This window comes from Phycodurus eques, chromosome 23 (assembly GCF_024500275.1).
Source record: "Phycodurus eques isolate BA_2022a chromosome 23, UOR_Pequ_1.1, whole genome shotgun sequence".
NCBI lineage: Eukaryota > Metazoa > Chordata > Actinopteri > Syngnathiformes > Syngnathidae > Phycodurus > Phycodurus eques.
Genome location: NC_084547.1, coordinates 6,474,720 through 6,499,998, shown reverse-complemented (window position 1 = coordinate 6,499,998; position 25,279 = coordinate 6,474,720). Strand labels below are relative to the sequence as shown.

The 25,279-nt window shown below is 45.0% G+C and overlaps 1 protein-coding gene across 13 annotated transcripts in view; it reads left to right on the top strand.

Moving 5' to 3' along the window:
• The window catches only part of LOC133397963 (neurexin-2-like), a 249,840-nt gene that overhangs the window by 16,530 nt on the left and 208,031 nt on the right, over positions 1-25,279 (top strand). For 12 of the 13 annotated variants that reach the window (XR_009767706.1, XR_009767707.1, XR_009767708.1 and 9 more), the window contains exon 2: positions 18,773-19,849. Coding sequence is in view for 10 of the 13 variants with exons in the window: in XM_061669454.1 (XP_061525438.1) it covers positions 19,138-19,849 (712 nt within the window). In the remaining 3 variants the exon portion in view is untranslated. Of the gene's footprint in view, positions 1-12,011; positions 12,552-18,772; positions 19,850-25,279 lie in introns of those variants that run through there. The other variant, XM_061669450.1, reaches the window with a different exon arrangement.

Sequence of the window (25,279 nt, the reverse complement as noted above, 5' to 3'; positions counted from 1 at the left end):
CGGCAATCCCGCCGATGCCTTTCACGGCGGCGTCTCTCACGGCCTGTTTCGCGTGATTAACCATCGGCAATACAGTTGAAACGAATCATATTTTACGCTCACTTTCGAGCACAATCAAAACTACATTAGCAAGCAGCAAGTTAACGAGAAATCACCCGTGTAGACATTTAAGGACATACGGGAAACTTGCTGAGTACGTGATGATGTAAATACGTATGGGCTCGTGATTGGCTTACAAGGAGATGACGGTAACTGCAGTAAAGTGTGTTGGGCTTTCTGAAATAAAACTCATTTTGGAGTGTTACGTAGAGCAGAGGTTGTTTGGTTTTATATATATATATATTTTATATATGTATGTGTAGAACTACATTTTCAAATACAAAAAAAATATTTTGTTCTCGCAAAAGGATGACTTTATACCCTGAAGTAATACACCTTTTTATCCATCCATTTTCTGAACTGCTTTATCCTCACGAGGGTCGCGGGCGTGTCGGAGCCTATCCCAGCTATTTTCGGGCGAGAGGCGGGGTACACCCCGAACTGCTCGCCAACCAATCGCAGGGCACTTTTAAACAAACAAACCATTTGCGCGCACACTCACACCTAAGGGCAATTTAGAGTCTTTCAATTGACTCAAAGGCAAGGTTAGGAGGAGTATTTGCTTTATCGTGTTCGTTTTATTGTCGCGACACAATTTATTGCACATTATTTTTCAAATCCCCAAGATACGGCTTATGCACTCTATTTCAAGAACCACTGCTCCACGCCAAACAGACAAAACAAGAACTGCATCAAATATTCTGCCTTTACAAAGCTAATCATGCTCCGATTTGCTCGAAACTGTCATGGAGGTACTGATACGTTTGTTTTTGGTGGCTGTGGTAGACGTGCACCGCATCATAATGAGGGCCGTGTCTCATATTTAGGCAGGATGTCTCATGAAAGAAAATTACGAAAGGAAGCGTTGAGGATGAGAGAGGTGCTTGTGTTACACGTTGAGGGTTGGGCGGCGGTGGGCTCTCCTCCTGACGCAGCTTAAGCCTTGACTCCACCTCAGGCCAACCTGATTAGACCACCTCTGCCTTGCTTACTTCCACTTCCTATTTATTCGCTAACGGTCTTAGAGCTCCCGGGGGGGGGGGGGGGGGGGGGGGGGGCGACGGGCGACGGTGACCTGTGGCCTTTTAGTTGTCGTAATCCCAGCTCGCTTTTGCTTCTGTTTCCGGTACGGGACTCCCCTGTGAACAGCCGGCGGTAGCCATCTTGTTTTGAGCGTGGCCCCAAACAACGCAAGACGATCCCGCGCATTATATTCGCTCAATCTGAAGTGAATGAATTATTCAGGCTGTTGCTGCTCTGCATTTTTCCTCACTTCCCCCGAGAGGGAGAAAGACCCAATCGGAAAAGAAGGGCAGGTTTTATTACTGCTTTGCTACTACTGCTGGGCGTGGAGTCATAAAAGCCGACAGCATCACCCCTGACTTATCACTAGCAATATAAACATAATAACTCCACTGCGATGCTGCATTACACTGTAATTGACCCTTTCTCATCTGCAAAACGTAGACCATCATTTCCTCTTCACGGTTGGCAAAACCTTTGCGTGGAAGATGAAGTCAATTAATACAAGCCGCTCCACTGTTTGTTCTGTAACGTCCCTTTTTATGTTGTACTGTATTACAGCGTTCCTCTGCCTTGCAACAAATATGGTGAGAGACGACGGGGAACAGAGAGATTTGAAACAAGCAAGCAAGAACAGCCCGCTAGCCCAATGCTAACATCACGGAAACAGCCCTTGACGTGCTAATGCTAATAGTTATCATCGATCATCGTGGTTTTCGAAGCGACGGATATTGGAACACAAATGGTGGAGCAACACATGTCGACAGATATAATATTCTCAGCCATTTTTCTTGATCCGCTAAAAAAAAAAAGGACTAATAATACAAACAGAATAATACGTACTGGGTCACTTACGGTACTACGAGAAGAAGTTGATTCTTCTTCATTTGTGTCTACATGACTATTTTATACTGCCTCCTGGTGGCCAAGGAGGGCACACCAGGAGGAGCGTCGCAATGAAATGAATTGCAGCAGCAGCTTGTGTCCCTTTCCACTCCCAGCACAAAGGCTCTCAGACCTGGCGGAGATGACGCTTCATTGTTTTCCACTGTATGCAATGCAAGAGCTTTGAGAGCATTTCAGGCTACAAGGACCTGGTGTGGGTCCTGGAGCCGAGCATCACGGGAGCTGAAAAAGTTTGTTTTTGTTTACACGACAGAAGGAAGGTGCTGCTTTGTGTTGAAAAAGAATGGAAGGATGAAGAATGTAGCTCCGACTCAAAGCGAGCTACGGATGGAGGCGAGAAGCTCTGTGGTCTCGAGAGTGCCAGGAGAGCCGTGGCACTCGTGGAGAGCCGTGGCGGTCTCATGCAAACTGTGATCATAGAGTGCGTGGCTGTTGTGGGATCAAAGGCTTTGTCGGGCAAAGCCCCTTTCCTCTGCCTCAGCTACTGCGGGAGTGGGAATAATTCATGAGCGGAGACGCTCGGCCCGAGATGAGACGCCGCATCTGGGGTCAGCGGGTCCCGGGGCCTCTCCTTCCCAATCCCGCCTCCCGGCATGGAGACGAGGGAAGCGCCCCGCTGGATTATGTGCATCTGCATGAACATTCTCGGTGTTCTGTTGCACGGGCGCCGTGTTTTGCATGTTATGGGAGGGCAGGTGGGTGGACGTTTTGGCCTCAGATGTGTTGCTTTTCTTCGCCGGCTTGTTTGTATTTTTAGCTAACTAATCTCTCACTGGTGCAAACAGTCAAATGGCACTCATCACCCAGATTCCAAGTTTCCAGCAGCATATGGTTGGAGCTCGCCGCGAGCCTGCATAAATATTGTTCCATCTTCCTGTGGCAGTTGCGAGACACAAAGATGAGGAGCTTCCAAAGCTAACTGCCGAGCTTGGAAGACAAACACATTCTTCATTTTTCATTGTCGTCGTGAAACGCTGCACTGCGTGTGTGCGTGCGCCTTGCGTAGCTTGTGGGGCTTTCTGTAATGACTCTATTACAACCGACAACACATAGCTTGCTTGATGTTTCAAGTAACAGAAATCTTTTTTGCTCAACTACGGAAGTGCGCACTTTGACCGATGTGTAAATAGTGCCACTTCATTTGCATCATGTCCATTCAATGCATATAATGCACAATCCGATTCCTATAAATGCAACAGCCACGCCTCTTAATATCATCGTTCCCGTTATCATATTGAGTTTCCTCATCAGTCATCTCTGTGTGTGATTTGATTTTGCATTGATAAATTACGTAGATTAGATAACATTTACTCGTCCTACAATGGGTACATTTGCGTTGTTTCAGTAGCAGCATACATTTGAATGATTTAAACTGAGATTTGGGAGGGAAGTCGACGTTTAGTCCATCACCACCTATGGCTATTCGCCGTTACCTCGTCATAATTGCTTGGCCTAGTTCGAGCGTTACATCGTGCAGTTAGCCATCATGCTCTGCTTACAACCTTCCCTCATTTGGGCTACCGTCTCTGTTGTGGTGAATACTGTTTTGACACCTTTACATAAGTAAATCTGTAGTTTTTAACTTTTCAGTCAAGGAGTTGAATTTTTCCACACGAGTCCCACCTGTACTTGAACTTGAGTGTAAGTATTTTTCCCCACCTTTTTTTCATGGCGCTAACAAGCATTGCATACATTTCAAAAGCAAAAACAAAATAATTAAAAGTAAGCAAAGAAGTCAAATAATGACTATTTAAAACCCTCCAGGCGAAGTTTGTGTTTCTTTGTTTTTGAGCCGAAGAAGTCATTTCATTTATTGACATGTGCCACCTGTTGTCAGTATTTGCCAGTCTGCTGCAATTAAAGTCCTGACAAGCATGTGGAAACATTTTCATGATATTCCTCAGAAGCCCGTGGGCCCATAAAGCCAAACACAACCCCCTCGTTAGCTGGGCAATTACATTGATTCTTCACTTCTGCTGCTTTTTTTGTGCTTTGTCTTGCATCCATTTCCTGGAACGGACCTGCATCAACGAGTCTTCGATACGACCAGAAACTGGAATACATATGAAGCGCTGGGTGATTGCACTAGAAAAGCAAAGCAGCAGAGTGAAAGAAAACCAAATCAGGCAGCGCAGCAAAAAAGCAAGGGGAAAAAAGGATTATTGAAAATTGTGCTATTGTTAGTCGAGGACGTCAGAGTGCTTGTGTGCGTAATCCAGTAGGGGAGGCAGGAGACTCACAAAGCCATGCCAACTGTTACTGACAGCACGCTGCAGGATTATTGCTGCACCTATTCACTCCCCCCGTTTTTATTGCCCACTCACCCCTCCTAAATAAATAACCATGTTTAAGGAAACTCTTTATTCTCCGTGCCAGACCATTGAGGCATGCCCACGTCTCAACTTCCACCCTGTGGACCAATATGTCCCATATTTTAGGGGGGGGATCTTCATTATCCTCACTCCATTATCAAAGGCTGCTTTAATTAGCAACATCTGCAGAATACAGTTAGATCCAACACAAGAGCTGAATTTAAAAAAAAAAAAAAAAAAAAAAAAAAAGATATTGTGCCTTAATAACAAAAAGCGTTTCAAATATTTTGGTTGGTTTATTGAGATGCGTGAGAAATATTTGAAACAGCTCCCACGACGGCAGACAGTGAACAATACACACACAAAACAAAACAAAGAAATGCTTAATGCCACTCCCAGTTTAAGTTTACGCTCAAACGAAACATAAAATGAAGATTCACGATTTAAGCAACAGATACTTGAACACAGATGGCAGAGCAAAACATGTCGACAGATAACAATATAGACATATTTATCCTCTGCGATAAACAACGAATACTACTGTGGCTTACTGAGTGAAACTGTCTTCATTTGTGTCTGCATGACCTGCAATGAATTAATCATGACACTCAAACTGTATAAGACTTTACATTCTATTTAACTATGTTATTACCGTATGTTTTTGTAAAGTACAATAATATGGAGTGCTTTTTCCCCTTATGGATTATTGTCATTGGGGGGAGGAGGGCTGGAATGGATGAAAAGCATTTCCACCTCGGCCGCAGTGGTCCGGTCTTCCGGAAGCTCCTCCTGTGCACCGAGAGCCTGTCTCCCCTCTTTCCGAAAAGCTGCACAACGCTCGCTCTGTCTCAGCTTCCACCACGTGGTTCTCTGCTCTTCCTAATCCTAACCCTAACCCTTATCACTCGATCTGATACTCTTTTCACCTCCGAGACATTCTTCGCCAAATCTTCTTTTAAAATAACCCCGACTCCGTTTCTCTTCCCATCGACACCATGGTCAAATCATTGAAACCCTGCCCCTAAACTTCAAGCCTTACTGCCTTGCCACCTGCTCTCCTGGGCACACAACATATCAACCTTTTCTCCTAATCATCATGTCAACCAACTCCCGAGATCTTCCTGTCATAGTCCCAACGTTCAAGGTCCAGTCATTCAGTTCTAGGCTCTGTGCTTTCCTCTTCTCTTTCTGCCGAAGAACCCGCTTTCCACCTCTTCTTGTTGCGATACCCTGTTGAATAATGAATGGAGCCCATCAGCTTGAAACAGTAATGGTGAAATCTTGACTTAGCGTCTCCTGACATTGCTGATTGTTCTCTCGCGGTGCTTTAATGGCTTGAACGCCACCGGCATATGCAGTGGGCACAAATGCTGAATACAATGTACAGTGGGTACGGAAAGTATTCAGACCCACTTAAATTTTTCCCTTTTTTTGTATTGCAGCCATTTGCTAAAATCATTGAAGTTCATTTTTTTCCACATTAATGTACACACAGCACCCCATATTGACAGAAAAAAAACGGAATTGTTGAAATTTTTTTTCAGACCCTTTGCTCAGTATTTAGTAGAAGTACCCTTTTGAGCTAATATAGCCATGAGTCTTTTTGGGAAGGATGCAACGAGTTTATTCACACCTGGATTTGGGGATCCTCTGCCATTCCTCTTTGCAGATCCTCTCCAGTTCTGTCAGGTTGGATGGTGAATGTTGGTGGACAGCCATTTTCAGGTCTTTCCACAGATGTTCAATTGGGTTTAAGTCAGGGCTCTGGCTGGGCCATTCAAAAACAGTCACGGAGTTGTTCTGAAGCCAATCCTTCGGTATTTTAGCTGTGCGCTTAGGGTCATTGTCTTTTTTGGAGGTGAACGTTTGGCCCAGTCTGAGGTTCTGAGCACACTGGAGAAGGTTTTCGTCCAGGATAGCCCTGCACTCGGCCGCGTTCATCTGTCCTTCGATTGCAACCGGTCGTCCTGTCCCTGGGGCTGAAAAACACCCCCACGGCATGATGCTGCCACCACCGTGCTTCACTGTTGGAACGGTATTGGACAGGTGATGAGCAGTGCCTGGTTTTCTCCACACATGCCACTTAGAATTAAGGCCAGCAATTTCTATCTTGGTCTCATCAGACCAGAGAATCTTATTTCTCACCATCTTGGAGTCCTTCAGGTGTTTTGTTAGCAAACTCCATGCGGACTTTCATGTGTCTTGCACCGAGGAGAGGCTTCCGTCGGGCCACGCTGCCATAAAGCCCCGACTGGTGGAGGCCTGCCGTCTCACGCACTTTACACAGTGGTGCCTTGAGATGCGACTTTAATCATGTCAAATCATCTTTTCTGTTGAATGGAAATGACAATCCTTTCCAGCCTCCCCCGAATAAAAAAAAAATGTTGTCTGCGTTTTACAATCAGGAAAAAATAACACTGCACTTTATAAAATAAGAATAATAACATAATTAAATGAATGTAAAGTATGAAACAGTTTGTGCACCCCGATTTCATTCTGAAATACATTTTATTGTGCTGCTCTTTCTGATGTGCCCGCCTTGGCCACGGGGAAGCAGTATAACACTCTACAGTCATGTAGACACAAACGTTTTTCTACCACTGTGACTCACTAAGATGCTGTAATGTTAGTCAGTTTTCATACAGGACAAAGAATATGGCGGTGAGAACTGTTATATTATCTGTCTACTTGTGGTGCGCCGCCGCTAGTGTTCAAATACCCATTGCTTCAATGCTAACCAATAGCATGTCAATGCCGTTTTGTCTTGTTAGTTAGCATTAAGCTAGGCAGACTGTCCTTAGGCAAAGCTGTTTGTTTTGAAGACAACACGTAATTTTCTTTATTGTATGCTTTTTTTTGACGCTAAACAGCTTGAAGCCTCTTCTTTGATGAATGGTTCAATATTTGCCAAAGTGCTGTTTATTGTGATTCGTGAAGTGAGTTGAAATGAAATTTCGTGTTCATTTTCTTTGATTTCTTTGGGTGTAGTCGGGATTTATGTCAGTGGGAGAAGGAGAAGAGGTTAGGAGAGGGAAAAGGCATTAAGATGCCGCAAGACACAGTGTTGACTTGGCAAGAGAGCGTAAGACATTTTTGGAATTTGCACACAGTTGAGTTTAGTTTTGGTTCTGTCATTATGTTTTGGATAAGTGTATTCAAAATTGTCTCTTTTCTTTCTGCTATTTACTGTATTTTTTTCTTTGTATGTGTTCTTGTTCTAGTTTTCTCAGTGGATTTATCGTTTGTCAAGGAACCATAAATTCAGCAGTAAAAGTATAGCCAAGGGATCCATAGCACGTATCTCAAGTTTTCACTCGCAAGTTATCACAAATAATCGGTCAAATGAAAGCTTGCATCTCGAAAAAACTGTTACGTTGGGTCACTTGTATCTCAAGGTACCACTGTATGTGGGAAAAGCGGTTTTGTCTTTGGAAGAACAGCTTCCTTGTGCCTGAATACCTTTTATCAATCATCCCGCAGTCTCGGATTTGGTAGAAAAAAATCGCACAGGGAGACATTAATGACATCATTAACAAATTAGGAACGACTGCACATATTACGCAGTACGCACAGTACGTTGATATGCCGAAAGTCATTTAGATGGCACACTGATAATTGTCTAACACGCAAGAGATAATTCCACCCTTGACGCTATTGTTGCATTGCATAATGAGTCACCATGAATCCTGACTGCAATGGCCTACATGGAATCTTCACGACAATACTCCTTGGCTCGCGTGTTCTTTTGGGATCCATTTCATGACGTCTTCACTTCCAAGGTGCTGCCGCGCTCGGCACGAAGCGGCGACCTCCACACGGGGAAGTGGGAGTCTTTTGTGTGTGCGCAAGACGGGAACAAATACTGTATGAAAAGGAGCCACGTGTTGGAGTCGGGGCACGAACACGCGTCAGCTTTTGCTCGGCTGAACGCTTCCTCACCTCACCGAAATCAGCGTAGCCTTTGGCGCACGCCACCAGCAAGTGTGGAGCCGTGGAATAGCAATTGCGGATCTATAACGCCTCGCTGCCACTTCTAGTCTTCGTAGTCCGCAAAGATCGTAACGTGGCTCGTGTTTCGAGGATTGCATTGTAGTGTCAGCCTGTCGGGACAAAACGTTATTTGGGAAAGTATACCTTAGCATTTGCCTACAGCGCCTAATAGGCGAGCCGGCTTCTGCATGTTCACATCCTTCAATTATTGTTATTTTAAAAACTAAAAAATGGACAAGAAAAGCACCCTCGTCATCCTCTTTGTTGCTTCTTCTCAGTCTTGGTGCCTCTGGAAGAGGCTGCGTGTCCTCGGAAAGGGCTTTATCGCATTCAAATAACATGAGTCAGCTGTAGAACAAAGTGCAAGCATTCTCCCCAAACTCCTCCTCCAAAGTGCTGACATTTTGGGCCCCTCCCTCTTCTTCCTCCTGTGAATTTCGCAGCGATGACAGGCGAGGAATTGGGCCCCTCCCTCATTGCTGCGCCACCGAGAGCGAGGCCAAACATTTTTAAGCAGCTAAGACACTCCTGTCCGCTCCCCCCCCCCCCCCCCCCCCCCCCCCCCGCGCTTGAGTCACACCTAGGAGGAAGCCGCTTCACCTGCGACCACAAAAGTCAGCACAGCCTTCCACTTGGTGCTTGCGCCTTGCTCTGCGCTTGTGTGTGTGTGTGTGTGTGCGTGTGCATGGCCATTGTCAGTGACCTTCAGCTGTTAGAAAGAAAGGATTCTCTCACTGAAATTCTTTGTTCATTGCAGGTGAAATTGCCTTCCCGAGTCTTTTCAGAGTTCCTTTTATTGTTGACTGGAAGCTGTTAAAGAGAGAGGCATTTATGGAAAAGTAAATGCACCTGCTTTGTTGACAAGGTGGAAATAATTGTGAGCGTCATCATCAGATTTAAGATCTTCGTCCCGCATATTGCATCGTAAACTAGCTTTTGTGTAATCCTGATAACCAACAAACAATGTGTCATAAGAACATCACCCTCCTTAGTGGAGGTAGAAAAAAAAAAAAGGTCTGCCATAAAAATGCAATTACACCTGAAATAGCAACCACAGCGGCGGAATCCATCTCCTCGGACAAGGTCTCGATAAAAGCAACCACATCATCAATCAGCGACAACGAGCTTCATGAAATATTCACGTGAGACGTACACGAGGAGATGGATGTAAACTATTAGTTTAGAGATTATGCGGGATGGGTTTGTCCACCAACAAGGCTATTTCGAGGGCCACCAATCAATTTTCATGATGTATTGATTAGCCAGTCACTTTTTACTTGAAACCATCATGTAGTTTTGCTATAACCCCAGCACCACCCGTTGGGCCACATCATGCTCAACGACTTTGCCTTTGGGAGGCATTTTATGTTCAGTCTTGTTCCTCTTTTGTCTTATCTTGCAATGAACCAAACAAATATTGAGGCCAAAGAGAACAAATATGGCATTTGTGTTAAACAACCATTTCAAGAAAGGCTGATACTGCATCGGAACCTCAGCAAATATGAATATTCCATGGACATACTGCAGTGGTGGCTGGTCAATAGGGGGCGCTAGGGAGCCACCCCACCACACACAGTGGTCACCGCATTACTTTCTTTGAAGACAGAAAATAAAAAAACATATTTATAGTTAAGTAAAAACATTGTGAAATATATGTACATCTATTTTTCGATGATTTGGCGCACAAATCTTTAGCCACTGAATCTGGTTAGAACTTGACATGCGTAGTCAACTCCTCTTCCATTACCAGCGACTGGACCGAGATGGGGAGCAACGTTCGCCGTCCGACTGTCGCGGCTCGCGTTCCGTGTTGAGTCAAGCGTTTCAAAGTTGACCCGCTGTCACTAAAATGACGATTTATTTCAAGCTTTACGTCTCATCGTCCCTCTGCGGTTTTGAAAGGGAAGATCGGGTGCTGATATGCCACAATTTGCTGTGCATTCCGTGTATTAGGTAGATCAATGAACGCAGCTGCTTGCACCCCCTTTTTTTAACGCATTGCCCGTTGCTTGATGACATCACAATGAAGGTCAATTCTCTGCTGTCATAGAAAAATGTTCTTAACGGAGCCACTGGCATTGAAGCGTCTGCCCTAACTGCCTTTGGGCCTTTTCCTTCAGTTGTCCCTCCCTGCGCTGCTCACGCAAAGACCACGAATAAGTCTCAGCCTTCACCTGGGACGCGTCTGTAATGAAAACCTTTGTGTTTGTTCCGTCAGCCGGCGCAGCTTCGAAATCGAAAGGGATGTCACAGCCCCGCTCTGTTCCTCTTGGCCTTCCCGCTCGCAGAACGGCCGCACGGGCTCCTTGCTCCGTTATGCGCGCCGTGCCTTGCCACCGTGCTTGCCAATACGTGACGCGCCATGCGCAGGTGTTTTCAAACACATGATTGGATGTTCAAATCCAAACACTCCACAGGCTGATCTAACCCTGCTTTTGCTCATTTGTGCACTTACCTTGTTGTTGTCCTCAAAGTGAGGATTCCAACCCAAAGCACTCAGCAGAGCAGAGCAGACCGGGACAGAGAAATTAATTGAATCAACGCTTTTTACCGCCAATAACGATTCGATAACGGTTCTTCTCGGTACGTTTCACGCGATCCTGCTAACGATCATAACCAACCATTTTTGGGGGGATGTTTCTGGGGGTCTTTTCCTGTCACGCCTCAGCTGTTGGGCGCGCTCTTCACAATTTCTTATCTGCACATCCCCCTCTTCTATATTTGACTCTGCTGTGAGTGGTCAGGGGTCTGAAACAGAAGGCACTGATGCAGAGCCAAGTGCGGGCCCTTGGCTCATGGCTGTTGTCACGGCGCTATCGTAGGAGGGGGGTTAGATGGCTTGGAAGCTAAAATATCGGGATATCAGAAGTTTATAATTGAACATGAACAGATACAGAGAGTGACAGCCTCGTTCCGTCGCTCTCTTGTTGCACAGCTGCCGCTAATCTCGTCTTGTTCTGACACATTGCAACTTGACCAAAATCCATCAATGCCACATTTTCTCAAAGTCACTTTGACAGCGACACTTTTGATGTAAGACTAACGACAAAAACAGGAATATTTCGCCTCTCTGACATAGCACCAAAAAAAACCAAACAATTAGCGGTGTTCGTATTGTGCTACATAGAATTTGAGCATCTTTCAGCAAATACATTGCACCAGTGACATCATTATTGGACTCAAATCAGGGTCCAAAAATGTCCCCAAGCCCAAGCTGTCACTGGAGAACAAAAGCCGAACCCTTGAGGGCATCTACCCTCTGACAACACACTCTACCTGTACATTCTTTGTGTACTCAGCTTGTTTCCATCTTTACTATCCCCAAAGAGGAAGCGGTTTGTTCAGGGTGGATGCTCAAAGAATTCCTCCTGCATTACCTTGTTTTTAAAATCCAGAAAGAGTGAGCATTGCTTACATAATCTATTTCTTTATTCTCTAACGACATCCGCCTGGAGGCTTGTAAATATGTGCATATTACGCACACACACACGCACGCGCACACATTGTGTTTAGCATAGTTGTCCCACTGTCCATATGTGCACGTGCACACACACAAAGCTACGTGTCACCTCGCATCTTCTCAAGCCCCATTCGTGCTACTTCCCCCTTGTGAGTCACAAAGCAGTACCGCCATGCCCGCGCATGTTCCCGCTCATTCGGATTAAGAGCCGTGCCCGCCAAAGGAGAGCCGAATCGATGTTTTATTCGGAGAGGAGAGACGTCGCTTGTGCGTTTCGTCACGTCTCCGCTCGCCTGAGCGATCGACGCCACAAATGAGGCGCGGGCGTGATACTGAGCCTTGCATGCAAGAGGAGCGGGGCCCGCAGATCCGCGGTGAGGTTCTGCCTTCGAGGGGATCGGTATGCCACCTTTGGAAGGATACTAAATGAATTGAGAGGACTGTAAATGAGCCCAGATTCTTCCGGGGGTGTGACATTAAACGCATTGCTCACAGAGCGGACATAGCAGTGTGCGTTGTCTGATATCTGGACATAGCAAAGCTGCACTATTGAGTTCATCGTTGAGGCCTCCAGTGTGTTTGCTCCGATTCTTCTCTGCTGACGCTGCAAAATGTCACAACTCCGCCAGTGTGATGATTTTTTGCAACTGGATGCTTGCCCTGCTGTGGCCTTTGTGGCCTATGAAGATCACTACATGAAGACAATTGGGATTCATGGATGGATGTTGCTGCAAATGCCATTCTACAATGTGTCTTTTGAAGTGAGTCAAATAGTATGAAAGTGTATATCTCAGGTTACCACTCATGAGCTTCTGATTCGAGTGGCAGCTTGGGATACGAGTTAAATTCCTTCCGTGACCACAGTTGTGACTCCAAACATGCATATTGCAAAACATCGTTCTTTCTACATTGAAATGGAAGTCACATTATCGCTTCCAGCCTTGCGAATACGCCCCCAAAAAGCTTTGGAATGTTTTACTCAGGAAAATAGCACTACTAGTTCTACTTCATAAAAACAGGGAATGCTAATATCATAATTAAATACAATGCAGAGAATTAATCAGTTTTTGCTTCAGGATTCTATGCTTCAATTCTTTGTACTGCTCCTTATGGTGTGCCTGCCTTGGCCACCGGGGGCAGTATAATACAGTCCTACAGAAACATACGAAGAGTCGACACTACTTTCACTGATTGTTTTTTGAATAAAAGGATAAAGAATGTATGCCTGCAAGTATTGTTATCTATCTGCATGTGTTTCTCCACCATTTGTGTTCAAATAGACATTGCTTGAAAGGTTACAGCGTCGCAACTATTGATGCTAACCCTTACCAGGGGTGTCAAACTCATTTTTGTCGTGGGCCACATTGTAGTTATGCTTTCCCTCAGAGGGCTGGTAGCAGACATGCAAACGCCAGAGGGATGAAAAAGGTGACAAAAACAAACAAAACATTGTAGCGGGGATCTGGGGGGATCCCCCGGGCCCCTGCCGAGAATTCTTTTGTTATGAACATCAATTATTATTATTTCATTATTATATTATAATTAATCTGGAAGACTCTGAAGAGGACAATTAGGCAGAATCAACAAATTTGCTTCACGCAGAAAAACATTTATTTCCACCGCTCAAGTACATGTTGATGTACAAATCTAAGATTAAAATGAAATTTGCCTCATTTCTTTGCTTTTTTGTTTTGGCCTCCAACTTGAGCCAGGCCCATCTCCACCTGCACCTGATGCCAGCTTCAAGCTGTGCCACACGAATAGGATCCTCCTCTTTAAGTGCTCTCATTGTGGAAAAGAATTGACGAAACCCATTGTCTGTTTTCACTTTCACTTAGTTCATTCTGTTGTGACATAATCCGTAACATCGCTCCGTCGCTTAATAAATTAAACATTAACATCCGTAAACTAATTAGAAAAATGTAGGCGCGTTTGCTAATTAATACAAGTTGGACTCGCGGACCGGCTCTTGTCACCGATGCTACGTGTGGTTCCCGGTTCCGCTGGGACTGCAACCAGGGCCACGACCCGTAGCGACCTCAACGCGAAAATACAAAAGACCAGCGCAACAAATACGACACTGGCTGATCTGATGAGCAAAAATGTAGAGTAGCCAAATATTGTACTCAAGTAAGAATACTGTGACTTGACAATAATGTGACTCAAAGTAAAAAGTAGCCCTCCCAAAAAATACTTGAGTAAGAGTAAAAAGTACACAGTGAAATAATTACTCAAGTACTGAGTAAATAGCACAAACAATAAAAAAATTATGAAAAGATAAACAACAAAAACATTTGCAATTTACTGCATGGTGTTTTCTCAAGTTATAAGTGAGCTGAAATATCCACGTTTTGGCAGACAGCGCCAGACAAATACTACAATACATGAAAGTTGTTGTTTTTGTTCGTCTAATGTAAGCAAGTGTAGCGTGCCGTTGCCTTCATCGTAACGGAGACCTGTATAACTAGGTTTGAAATTAGAATTGAATGAAAACTGTTAAAATTTATCCAATACATTTTTTAAGGGGGACAAAAAAGGTTCGCAACTCTCTTCGCGATGTTACTGAAGGTTAAGACAATTTCTAATTTGGGTATTTTAACAAGAAACATGAAGTCGACGCACATGATTTGCTTTTGCGGGCCACATGAAATAATGCGACGGGCCAGATCTGGCCCCCGGGCTTTGAGTTTGACACCAGTCTATGGCGTTATCCGGGGTCGACATTAAGCTAGCGGGAGCATTCCGAAGGCAACGTTGTTTTAAATACACAACATGTAATTGCCTTTGTTTTATGGTCATGACCGTAAACTTCAGGGCAATAAACAGCTTGAAGCCTTTTTAGAAGAATGGTTCACTGTTTGCTGTTTATTGTGAAGTGAGTTGAGTTTGTCGCACCAAACGGCGCTCGTACCTGAAGTTTGCACTCGCGACTTAAAGCAAAAGATGGGCCGAACGATGGCTCGTATCCCGCGCTAGTCATGTCGCTCGTATCTCAAGGCACCGCTGTGTACGGATTCACCACTTGGATCGAGTCAGGTGAGGTTTATTTTTAAGTCCCGTTGTTGAAAGAAAGTACTTTTTCACCTCAGTGGCTATTTTCGACTATAGTACAGATGCTTGTGCAGAGAGGATGAAGGGATGGAAGGAAAGAAAGAGGTTTTTGGAGTTGAAAGATACAGCGCAAGCCTCTCTTGCCCCTCTGCCAGCTCCAGCTCGTCTTCTCGTTATCTCCGCCAGCCTCCTCTGTCTTTTTGCCTGCGTGCCGCCTCACTCGGCCGCCTCTGAAACCCTCGCCTCTTTTTCTCGTAGATAAGGCCGGCGGAGCTGTAGGCTGCTGGGCTGGTTAATTGGAAACGGGAGAGTCCCGAGGCCTGGCCACTGAGCCTTGTGCTTTCCTACCCAAAAACATCTCCAGGCACCAGGACAGCCACACGCATGCTGGCGGGCATGCGCGCGCGCACACGCGCATAGTACCACCCACGCACTCAAACCTAATCGGCCATATTCCCTCAGTGCCCACAGCAAACATTTCACGCATGCACAACATCTCAACAGGAAGTAGTTAAGTATCATACTCAGAGAGATAACGTTGCATACTGTAAACATGCTGTTGTTGCCGCCAGCTGCCTTTGATGGCGGTTTAACATTCCAGATCCCCCGCTATTCCAAGTTCCACCTTTCGCGACCCCGCTACATCATAGAATTCTTCCATTTATAGCAAATGCTGTCGGATTTTTTTCCAATGGTTTTTATTTGAGTTGATGATGATGTGTCGAGTGAAATATATCCCTTTTTTTTTTTTTTATGTTTTTCTTAAAATAATCCTGAAGTAGAGAGGCAGAAAACCACGTCCACATGGGGTTTATTCAAGCCGCAACTATTTTTCTGCTCAGGACGCTGTTTCGGCAGATACTCAAAATGAAGTGAAGCGGACTCGGGTGCAAAAAATGTTGACAGAGACATCCCTCATTTGATATACATAAATACTCTATAGTAGTGAGAACAAATAATTCATAAGCAGCAAAAAGTCAATTTGAATTTTTGAGGCTCTGATTGCCTGCTGGTAACATAACCCATTCTGGGATAAAACAACTCCTGCTCGATATGCTCCTGGAAGAACGGAATTACGGATATGGAATATTAGGCACACCTGCACAATACAAGAATGAATGTATTAATAATAGTAGTCTGTCAAAACTGCACTGTATCATACTGAGAGGTGTTTTTAAGATTCCTGGGGTCAAAATATCAGAAACTACATTTCAGCTTGCACAGCAATCACATTTCCCTCGATGATTCACCTCGTCGAGGTTCCCGTGCCAAAACGATGAAACGACGAGGACTCCCGCTGTAAGTAGAGATTAATCTGCCGAGCTAACAGCAAGGCTAAAGCTCTTGATCTGCTTCATTAGCATCTCCTCATTGGGGATAAATGCAGTTCGCGCAGGCCGTTCTACCGGCGGCTTAGAGCTGACAAGGCCCAGCAAAGCGACGAGGAGTGCTCGCATCTGGATAGGCGTCATCAGGGTGCTTGGCATTTTATTTGCACATTCTTTTTATTACCTCCGCCAAGGAGAAGAGGTTTTTATTAGCTTCAGATTTTTCTGCAGTGTGCAATTTCCTGGGTCAAATTTGGGAGAAAAAAAGCTTAGCTAGCTTAGCTAGTCTGAATGAAATTTGTGAAATGAAGCTTGAATCTCCCTCTTCTCGCCGTCGTCCCCAGTTTTCAACCCTTTCCAAATGCGATACCCCAAAAGGACTAAGTGGCACTTTCCCCCGTAAATTTGCATGATGCCATTTCTCGTTTTTGCATGTTGCCCATGTTGAATATTAAAGGTTTCCCGGTGTGAGTCTCTGGTTAATTAGAGCGCGGTGGCAGCGGCCTCGTGCTGACGGATGCTTCCCCGCTGAGCTTCTTACAGGATTAATGACTCCTGCCTGACTGGAATATGCTGTGTGTTTGTGTGTGCGTGCGCGTGTGTGTTTTGTTCAGTCGTAAGTGTGTATTAACTGTGTATAATCCGCACACAATGATGTTTGTGCAAACGAATGAATATGTAAATACATGTTTGAGGTACGCTTTCTTTATTGTTTGTCTGGATTATTACAGTTTGACTTTTTCAAAGTCATTGTCAACGTCGGAATTTTAAAAACATGTCAAATGAGAAGCACAGTAAACACACACGCACATGCAGGCTATGCACCATAGCACTAGTAGCCAGGAGTCATATGTTTTTTATCTGAAGAAGCAAGATGAAATCTTGATGCAAGGGTGGCATCAAAAGTCAAGACCTTGACATTTATTACATTTAAAAGCGTGTACTTAAGTTACATGCAAGGAAACGTACACTTTAAGCAATATTTGTGTATTTATGCTCAGCTACATACTTTATGTTATGTACTCCGCTCTTCTAAAAGTCCCACTTTGCCACAAGTGACGATATAAATATGAAATGGGACAGTTTGCGGCGTAGACTCCTTGAAGTGATGGGAGGAGTTTGTGTCAAGATCCCGATGCTAACATCTCCCACGGGCTTGATGTGGGAGGAAATAGGTCGCTTCTCGCTCACATGACCATGCGGCTATCCTGAGGCGTTGCACAGCTTCACTTTGACAAGGAGAAGGGTCAGGGTGCGCAGATTGCTCTTTCACTCAACTGGCCTCTCGCGCTGCGAGTGAGAGAGAGCTGTGCTTTTTCACACGGCAACAGCTGAGCCAAATCCGGGAATGAAACAAAATGGAAGGCACTGGAAGCAGTTGTTTGTGCTAAACATTGCGTTTTTGGATGCAGAGCACAGGTAACTGCTTTGTCTGGATCATGTTTTTACATGTCTACTGTACATCGCGACATAAGATGAAATCCTAGAGTGAAACGCATGTGTGAATATAAAGCAAATAAACAAAACGTCGACAAGCTTCCTGACGAGAACCGCCATGACTGCAAACACAATCCATTTTCAATCTATCTTGGCACATGCACACATGGCCACTTTCCTCAGAGCTGCAGTTGTGCCTCCAGACTTGTTAAGCTTCTTCAGTGTCCTTGAATTTTGGAGGTCACAAATTCACCAACATGCTTAATGCCACCAACCCGACACGGAAGAATTAAACATTCAGTTTAAGTCGTCGATTGCAGAGGCTTTCAGATGTCGGAGGGTTGTCTCGTACTCAGCAAACAATTAGATGTACTGCCACTCAAACAACAAGTTTGCTTGCTTTGGTCTGGCATGCAGAGATTCATGTGGTTTCAAAACGAAAAAAAGATATTTTGATGACTAGAAAATGGAGAAAATCGTTTAGCGTTATCATTCAGTGGTTCGATCGTCAGTATTGTTGGCTACAAGTATGGGACTACAAAAATTCCATCCAGAATTGAACGACATGGCACCTGACCTCCTCGCATTGCGTACATATGGAGGAGTTTGTACCTTCTTTTCCATATTAAAGAAGGAAAAAAATACCCTCTCCAACCTCTCAGAGACGATGAGCCCCCTCGGTGCTCCCTCGTCTTCCTCTATCAACATCACGCCTCTGAGACGTTGATTATGCGGATGACACACTCTCCGTCCCGCCTGCGCTTTTAATCTGACGCCATCGCTGTCAGGGGAGCAGAAAGGGGAGCGACGTCAGGCACTATCATGAGCCAAGTCTCGGTCGGGTCAAGGGCATCTATTCAGATTTCCACTCGGTCGGCGGCGCTTGCCCATCAATTACGTTTGATTCAATGCTGTGTGGGTTTGCATACGTATGTTTGCTGTCACTAATGAGCCGTTGCATGCATGTGTTGCTTCATACATCTTCTGAAAAGCCACATCATCAGCGGTCCTCAGGAAACCTCTGCCAAGGCCAAACATTTCTTATTTGTATTCTCAAGCTTTATAGACAAAGACTTTGTTCTCACAATGTTGGTGTACATCAACAAACCAAAAGAAAAAAGTATGTACATGTCATTAAAATAATATGTTTTGTCTGTCTTTCTCAGATCCTGCCTCGCCCCAGTCATTATGTGGCTTCTATTTTCCCAATTTGTTGTGCTTCGGAGAAGAATGGCCATCCACTGAAATCAAGAGTGCTTTTGGGACTAAAGAGACCAAGACGTCGCCTAACCTCCCTTTCCATTTGTGCTCTACTATTATTATTCATTCAGTTCGTAGAGGCACCAACGCATGGAGAGACAGAGGCGAGTTAGGATAAGGACAAAGAATTAGATCAGGGAAATCTGGAAAAAAGAACTGCTGAGTCGGCTTTTTCCTGGGTAGCTCCAAGAGTGACAAATTGTTCCTCACATTTCAAATCTGTTGACGGCAGTCCTACCTCTGCATCATTTAGGCCCTGAGAATTTAAATCATGATTTGGGGCTTAAGATTCCCGTGTTGGCCCTTGTTGCCGCTGGCCCTCGTCAGCCTGCTGTCCAGAGTGAGGGTGCTGGAGTTTGGGGGGGCGCCTGGCCAATGGGCCCGCTATGGGCGCTGGGAGGCCGGCTCGGTAGGCGAGTTGAGCTTCAGCCTGAAGACCAACGTCAGCAAAGCTTTAGTACTCTACCTGGACGACGGCGGCAACTGTGACTTCTTGGAGCTGCTGATCGCTGGCGGGTGCCTCCAGCTGCGCTTCGCCATCCACTGTGCTGAGCCGGCCGTTTTGCACACAGAGACGCGGGTGAACGATGACCGCTGGCACATGGTCTTGCTCACCCGCAACTACCGGGAGACTCTCCTGATGGTGGACGGCGAGACCAAAGTGGCAGAGGTCAAGTCCAAGCGGAAGGAGATGGCCGTGGTCAGCGACCTGTTTGCCGGCGGAATACCGCCCGACGTACGCCTCTCCGCGCTCACCTCCAGCACGGTAAAGTACGAGCCCCCCTTCATGGGCTTGATCTCCAACCTGAAGGTGGGAGAGACCCCTCCTACGCTCCTGAACAGCCAGGGCATCCAGAGCGACCTGGAGTACCTGTGCACCAAACAGAATCCGTGCTTCAATGGAGGCTTTTGCTCCATCCAGTACGGAGAGGTTGAATGCGACTGCAGCCACACCCGCTTCAAGGGGAAGTACTGCAGGGAAGGTAAGGAGCAACCTACCACTCGGGTCACACTTGATTGATTTCCTTGTTGTCAGATCATCAATGAGATGAAATACAAAGAGCACTCCGGGTTAAACTCTGCTGAAAGCCATCAACGGCCCAGAGGACGGCTTCGCTCTCATCGAGGACCTTTTATTGGAATTGTTAAACTAGATGCGACCAGATGAGTCTTAGAAAGAGCACAGACAGTGGAGTTTTAGATCTATCAAACGCTGTTGGCTTTCTTTTCTTTGCAGGCCTATTGTCTGTTTAGCTGCCGCTGCCGCCTTCATGCGCTCCTGTGCTGTCGTCTCATGTCAAACTCTATGTCTCCCTCCTCCTTCCTTACTGACACATCCCATTTCCATATCTTGTGTGCTTGTGCCTCTGCTGCACATTTATCCATCTTGCCTGGTCTGCAACCCCTACCTTCTCAAGGCTATCTGGGTTTTCCATCTCTTCTTCACCTCCCAACACGTCTTTTTTCCTCTCGCTTGCGCTCACTCTCACTTCACTCCACTTATCTCTTTTTTTACCTTTGACCATTGTCAGCACTTCCACTCCTGCCACGCTTACGTCTAGCTCCCCAACCCACCCATTTCTTTTACGCTAACAAATTCAGAAATGGATTTTGCTCCTCTAAAATAATCTGCAATGGGGGTGAAGTATCAGGATGATGTCAGGATGATTTTCTGTGGCACTCTTTTGAACAGTCTTGTAACGGAATACAAACACTTGGTTACCATACTGAAGTAGAAGTGTCACATATCTGTACTTTGCGTCGTTATTTATATATCTGGAAACGTTCACTTTTACTTTCCTGAATAAAATGTATACTGCATTTCCTCTGACATCTACGTGACTCGTTAGTACGAATACAATCAGAAGAAATTGTTCTTTGACGTCATGCCTGAACTGAGCTCACGGGCGGCTCTCGCGGGACCCTAGTGAGGAGATGCGGAACGGAAGATGAATGAATGAATGAGAAAATATTCTAACTTTTTTTTAATACTTCTGATACTTCATTTCATATCCGAAAATTACTTTCGCTACTTCAGCACAACAAATGTCAGATACTGTATTTTCCTTTTACTCAAGGAATATTCTACAAAATGACTTGAGCTGATCAGCAGTTCTGCTGATGTTACTTTCTATTACGATACTTTTACTCAAGTATCGCTTGCAGGTACTTTGGACAAGGGTGTGCTTTCAAATGAAATCAAGGCCATGCTCATCCCCCTTCCCTCGTCCAGGACAGATTTTGAATGATGATTATTGATGGTTAGTTATTTTTGGCCTTGTACATTAGTTGTGATGTTTGGTATGATGGAACATCTGTGAATTGTAATTTTTTATTTTATTTAAAAAAAAAAAAAAAAAAAAGTGAATTAGTGTATTAGATACTTTATGAACTGCTTTTGCTATTTTTGCTTTGCTTAGCTTTTTGCATTGCTTTGGACAGATTCAAAAGTTGCAAAACCGTAATAAGCACGTAGCTCTGATCCTGTTCCAGGCCTTTATGTTGCCACGTGGGAAGTGTTGAGCAACCTTTCAGCAGCTTCACAAACCTGTTTAATTCTCCTTCTGCCGCATGGACGACTGCGGTTCAAGGCGCGGAAAATGATGTCACCGCTGGCTCGCTGTGGACGCCTGTCTGCCTGCTTCCTCCTCCACCTCCTCCTCCTCGTCTTCGTCTCTTTTCCGTCTATGTGCTCTGTGTCAGATTGCCGTGTGCTGGCTAGAAGCTAAATTGAGAGCAGAATACCAATGCAGTGCTACAGTGACTGGAGGAAACATTTGTCCTTTTGAAACAGAGAGGGAGATCTAGAACTCGTGGAGGAGAGCAACTGTGAGGAGACATTCATTTGTGCCATCTTAATTTATCTTCAGAGATGTTCTTTGGCTGACGGTGGTAAATTGGGTCATTATGGCGGACTGCTGGACTGGCGGCATATTTATTCCTTTTGACTCACTGCAGGTTTGAAGACACTCATTGTCTCAGGGAAAAGATGCATGCAAGCTGTGTGCTGTCAGTAATGCAGGGCCAGTCCAATGATAATAATGATCTTTATAATTTCTGCGTAATCTTCCAGAGTAGTCATCTGACTTTCACATGCTTATATATCACATACTACATGATTTTTGATATGCTACTGACACCCGGAGTACTGTGGTAAGCAAAATGGAACTCTACCCTGGATTTAATAATTTAAGCACTGTAACCAACATTCACAATGTTAAGGTTTGTGTCCCAAATTAAATAGTATATAAGAATTGAGAAATGTATGTCTAGAGCAAAGTTGAGACACAGAGAAAAAATATTTGTCAGCTCGGACACATGATTAAAAACTGAAGTCAGAAACCGCAGAGGAAGGTCTAATTTAGTAGGAATTTAATGTCCTCTGAGACTTTTTTTTTTTCATCCTGAAATTGACCTTGTGGATTATTTTGTTCTGCGCATCTCAATCACACACATTTATTCGACCCAGAGAGACTATGTAGTGTCTCCTGTTGCTTTTATCTGAATACAACCCTTAATCAAGAAAGTATCATTTGGAAGGGACATTATCACTGCTGCACTGGGATTGCCTTATGGGTAATTAGTAAATGTGTCCCAAAATGCGTGCTTACCGACGAGAGATGGCGGTTTTCGGTTGCAACGGTGGACGTTGGCAGAGCTGGGATTCCCTGATGGGTAATTAGTAAATGGGTCCCAAAATGTGTGCTTACCGACGCGAGACGGCGGTTTTCGGTTGCAACGGTGGACGTTGGCAGCGCGCGGCGTAGAAAACTGCGAACGAGACGCCAAGGAGTCATGCGCCCTGGTGCTAATTGCAACTGAACCGGAAGGAGGGGGACTGATGAGATTTGGTATTGCAGCGGGTGGTGATGTCGTCAAAACTCATAATTGAACTTGAAATGAACTTGGGCTGTGCACGTTACGAAGACAAATGCTCAATTAGGGAGCTGCAGCCTGCAAGGCTAACCAGGAATAGTATTATAGTTGCAAAGATCAAACACCTTTGGCAAAGCAGCAGAAATGGGCGCACTATTGGGTCATTCCATGTTGTCAGACCAGTCAAGAATTTTCCCTTTAACTCTCAGATTTTCTTTGAATTTTGAGGTGTGGTTGGAAAAAGAAATAGAAGGAAAAGACCAAGGCGCAAAACAATTTCTTTCTAAAGCTTCTTGGAGGGATACACTTGGCTGATTAGAGCATTCTCTTTCATTTAAGCATCCATATCTTTGAAACTACACTTTGATACCATAAAAAGCTCTTTCGTGGTCTCCAAAACTCTTTTAAATGCTATTTACTCAAGCATAATTCTTCCCTACTCTAAACTTCAAAGGAAAGTAAAAACATTTCTTTCATTTTCTTCTCAAAATAATATTTTAGATACTTCAGGATGTGGAGAAGCTTCTTCGTAAATATTATGATAGGCACTAAAACTTTCAGAAGAATTAATAATCAATTGTGGCGCGGGAGAGGCGTGGCCTACAGCGAAGCCGTCAATCAAATGTTCTCCAGCCCAGCGCCTCCCTCGCACGTCCGTCAGGTGAGGCCTCGGCCAGCTTGAATGTGCACGGCCTCCCGGGCGAGCATTTGCCAGGCGCAGTTCAATCCTGTTGTCCATCTCCAACACGTGGAGGAGTGAGCTAGCGATCGGGCTTGCGTGGCACCTGACACCCACTTGGCAGTCGAACTGACATCTATAGTTATTTATTATTATTATTATTATTACTTGCATTGTTCCTGTGGTCGTTTTCGCCGGCACTCTTCTTCGCATTCTGATGATGTTATTCCAGAATCAAAGCTGATCACAGATTTGTTTATTCAGTCAGTGTGACTCCCAACTGACAGGACCACCAATGGAGTTAATGCAGCACCAGAGTCACCAAATTACAACGGAAATGAGCACCGACTGCCAAAGTGCCTCCTGCTCATGCTGCTGTCATTCAAATCCCATGCTAGTTATGCTCATGGCTTATCGGAATAAAACACAAAAAACCAAAAAACTATTTGGAGATGATAAATGTGGGTGATTCAAACCTTATACTGGGGTTTAATGTCTTAAGCACGAGATTTACATACCAAAACCTTACTTGCACAGTATATTCTCTGTCATATGACAACATGTTCATTCACAGCCAGTGCAATTAATCACACATTAGCATAAACATTGACACATATCCTGGCTGGGGAAGGTCAATATTGACTCAGTCTCCCCATCAAAAGTCTTAAGAAACACATATCGTCCGCTGAAGATGACGCTGGTCAGCCTTTATCTTTGTCTTCTCCCGCCGGCTGTGCGGGCTTGTTGCCAGGGGATACATCTGGGAGGGGAGGTCATCCCGGATGCTAGGAATTACACGATTTCGCTGTAAATGCTGTTGACGCGGAAATAGGGTTAATCTCGTTATGCCGGCAGGCCGGTGCCAAGTTTATTGTTTCTTTCTTTACAATGGACACTGCTTCTCGTCGTGTTGTCTCTGCCAGCTGTTGTTTCGTCGTGGTGCTAAGCCGCGCAATAATGACAAACAACACGCACACGCATGCCTCTGAGTTTGAATAAACGATGCTTGTTGTGCAGCCATGGATTAAATTATCTCCGTCATAGCAACAAAGTCATACAAAGTCAGTAATTATATTTGTAAATTAAGTTGCAAAAAGAAACATTGTGAACAATTTGGTGAATGTAAAGAATTCTTCACCCTCTTATTGTCACTGGAAAGACTCCCCTCAGGTCAAACAAGCTGACCTTTTCAGACTCGGTACAACATGACACCTTGTCCGCGCCATCACCTCAGTCCGCTTTCCCTACCGGACACCAATGCGGATCTGTCCTTTTTCATTTTCAGGAAAAAGAAAAGGGGCGTCAATTCATTTCGGCCGCGACTGGAGCTTCCGTCGGCGGCCGCTGCTGATAATCATGCACCCAAACAATAACTACGTAAGAGGGACTGGCGTGTGATGGAATCACTATACAGCTGACCCTCTTATTACCCTTCAAGCAGCAAATCGCGGGAACGTGCAGACAAGAAGCGGATTATCTTCCCTGGTGGACTTCTAGCCGCGTCATCCTGCATGCCGACTTGAGGCCTTGGTGCAATATTAAGTGGTGAGGACGGATTGCCGAGTTTTTTTGCTGTAGTACCGAGTGAGTGAGGACCCGCTCTTTAGCTTTGCAGTGCTAAAAGCATCAATAAAAAGTCGACACATCTCTGCGTTTGCAGGCCGCCTCCCAGAGGAAGTCTCGCCTTGTTCAGCCTCCTGAACAATACTCTCCTTAATACTTGCGGTGCTTGTGATACCACCGTGTTTTACTCTGGTATTTGGTCCTTGTGAAGCGGCCGAAACTAAATCCACTATGATGCGTTTTCATGACAATAACACACAAATCCCACACCCACAAAGCCGCTAGCGGAGGATCA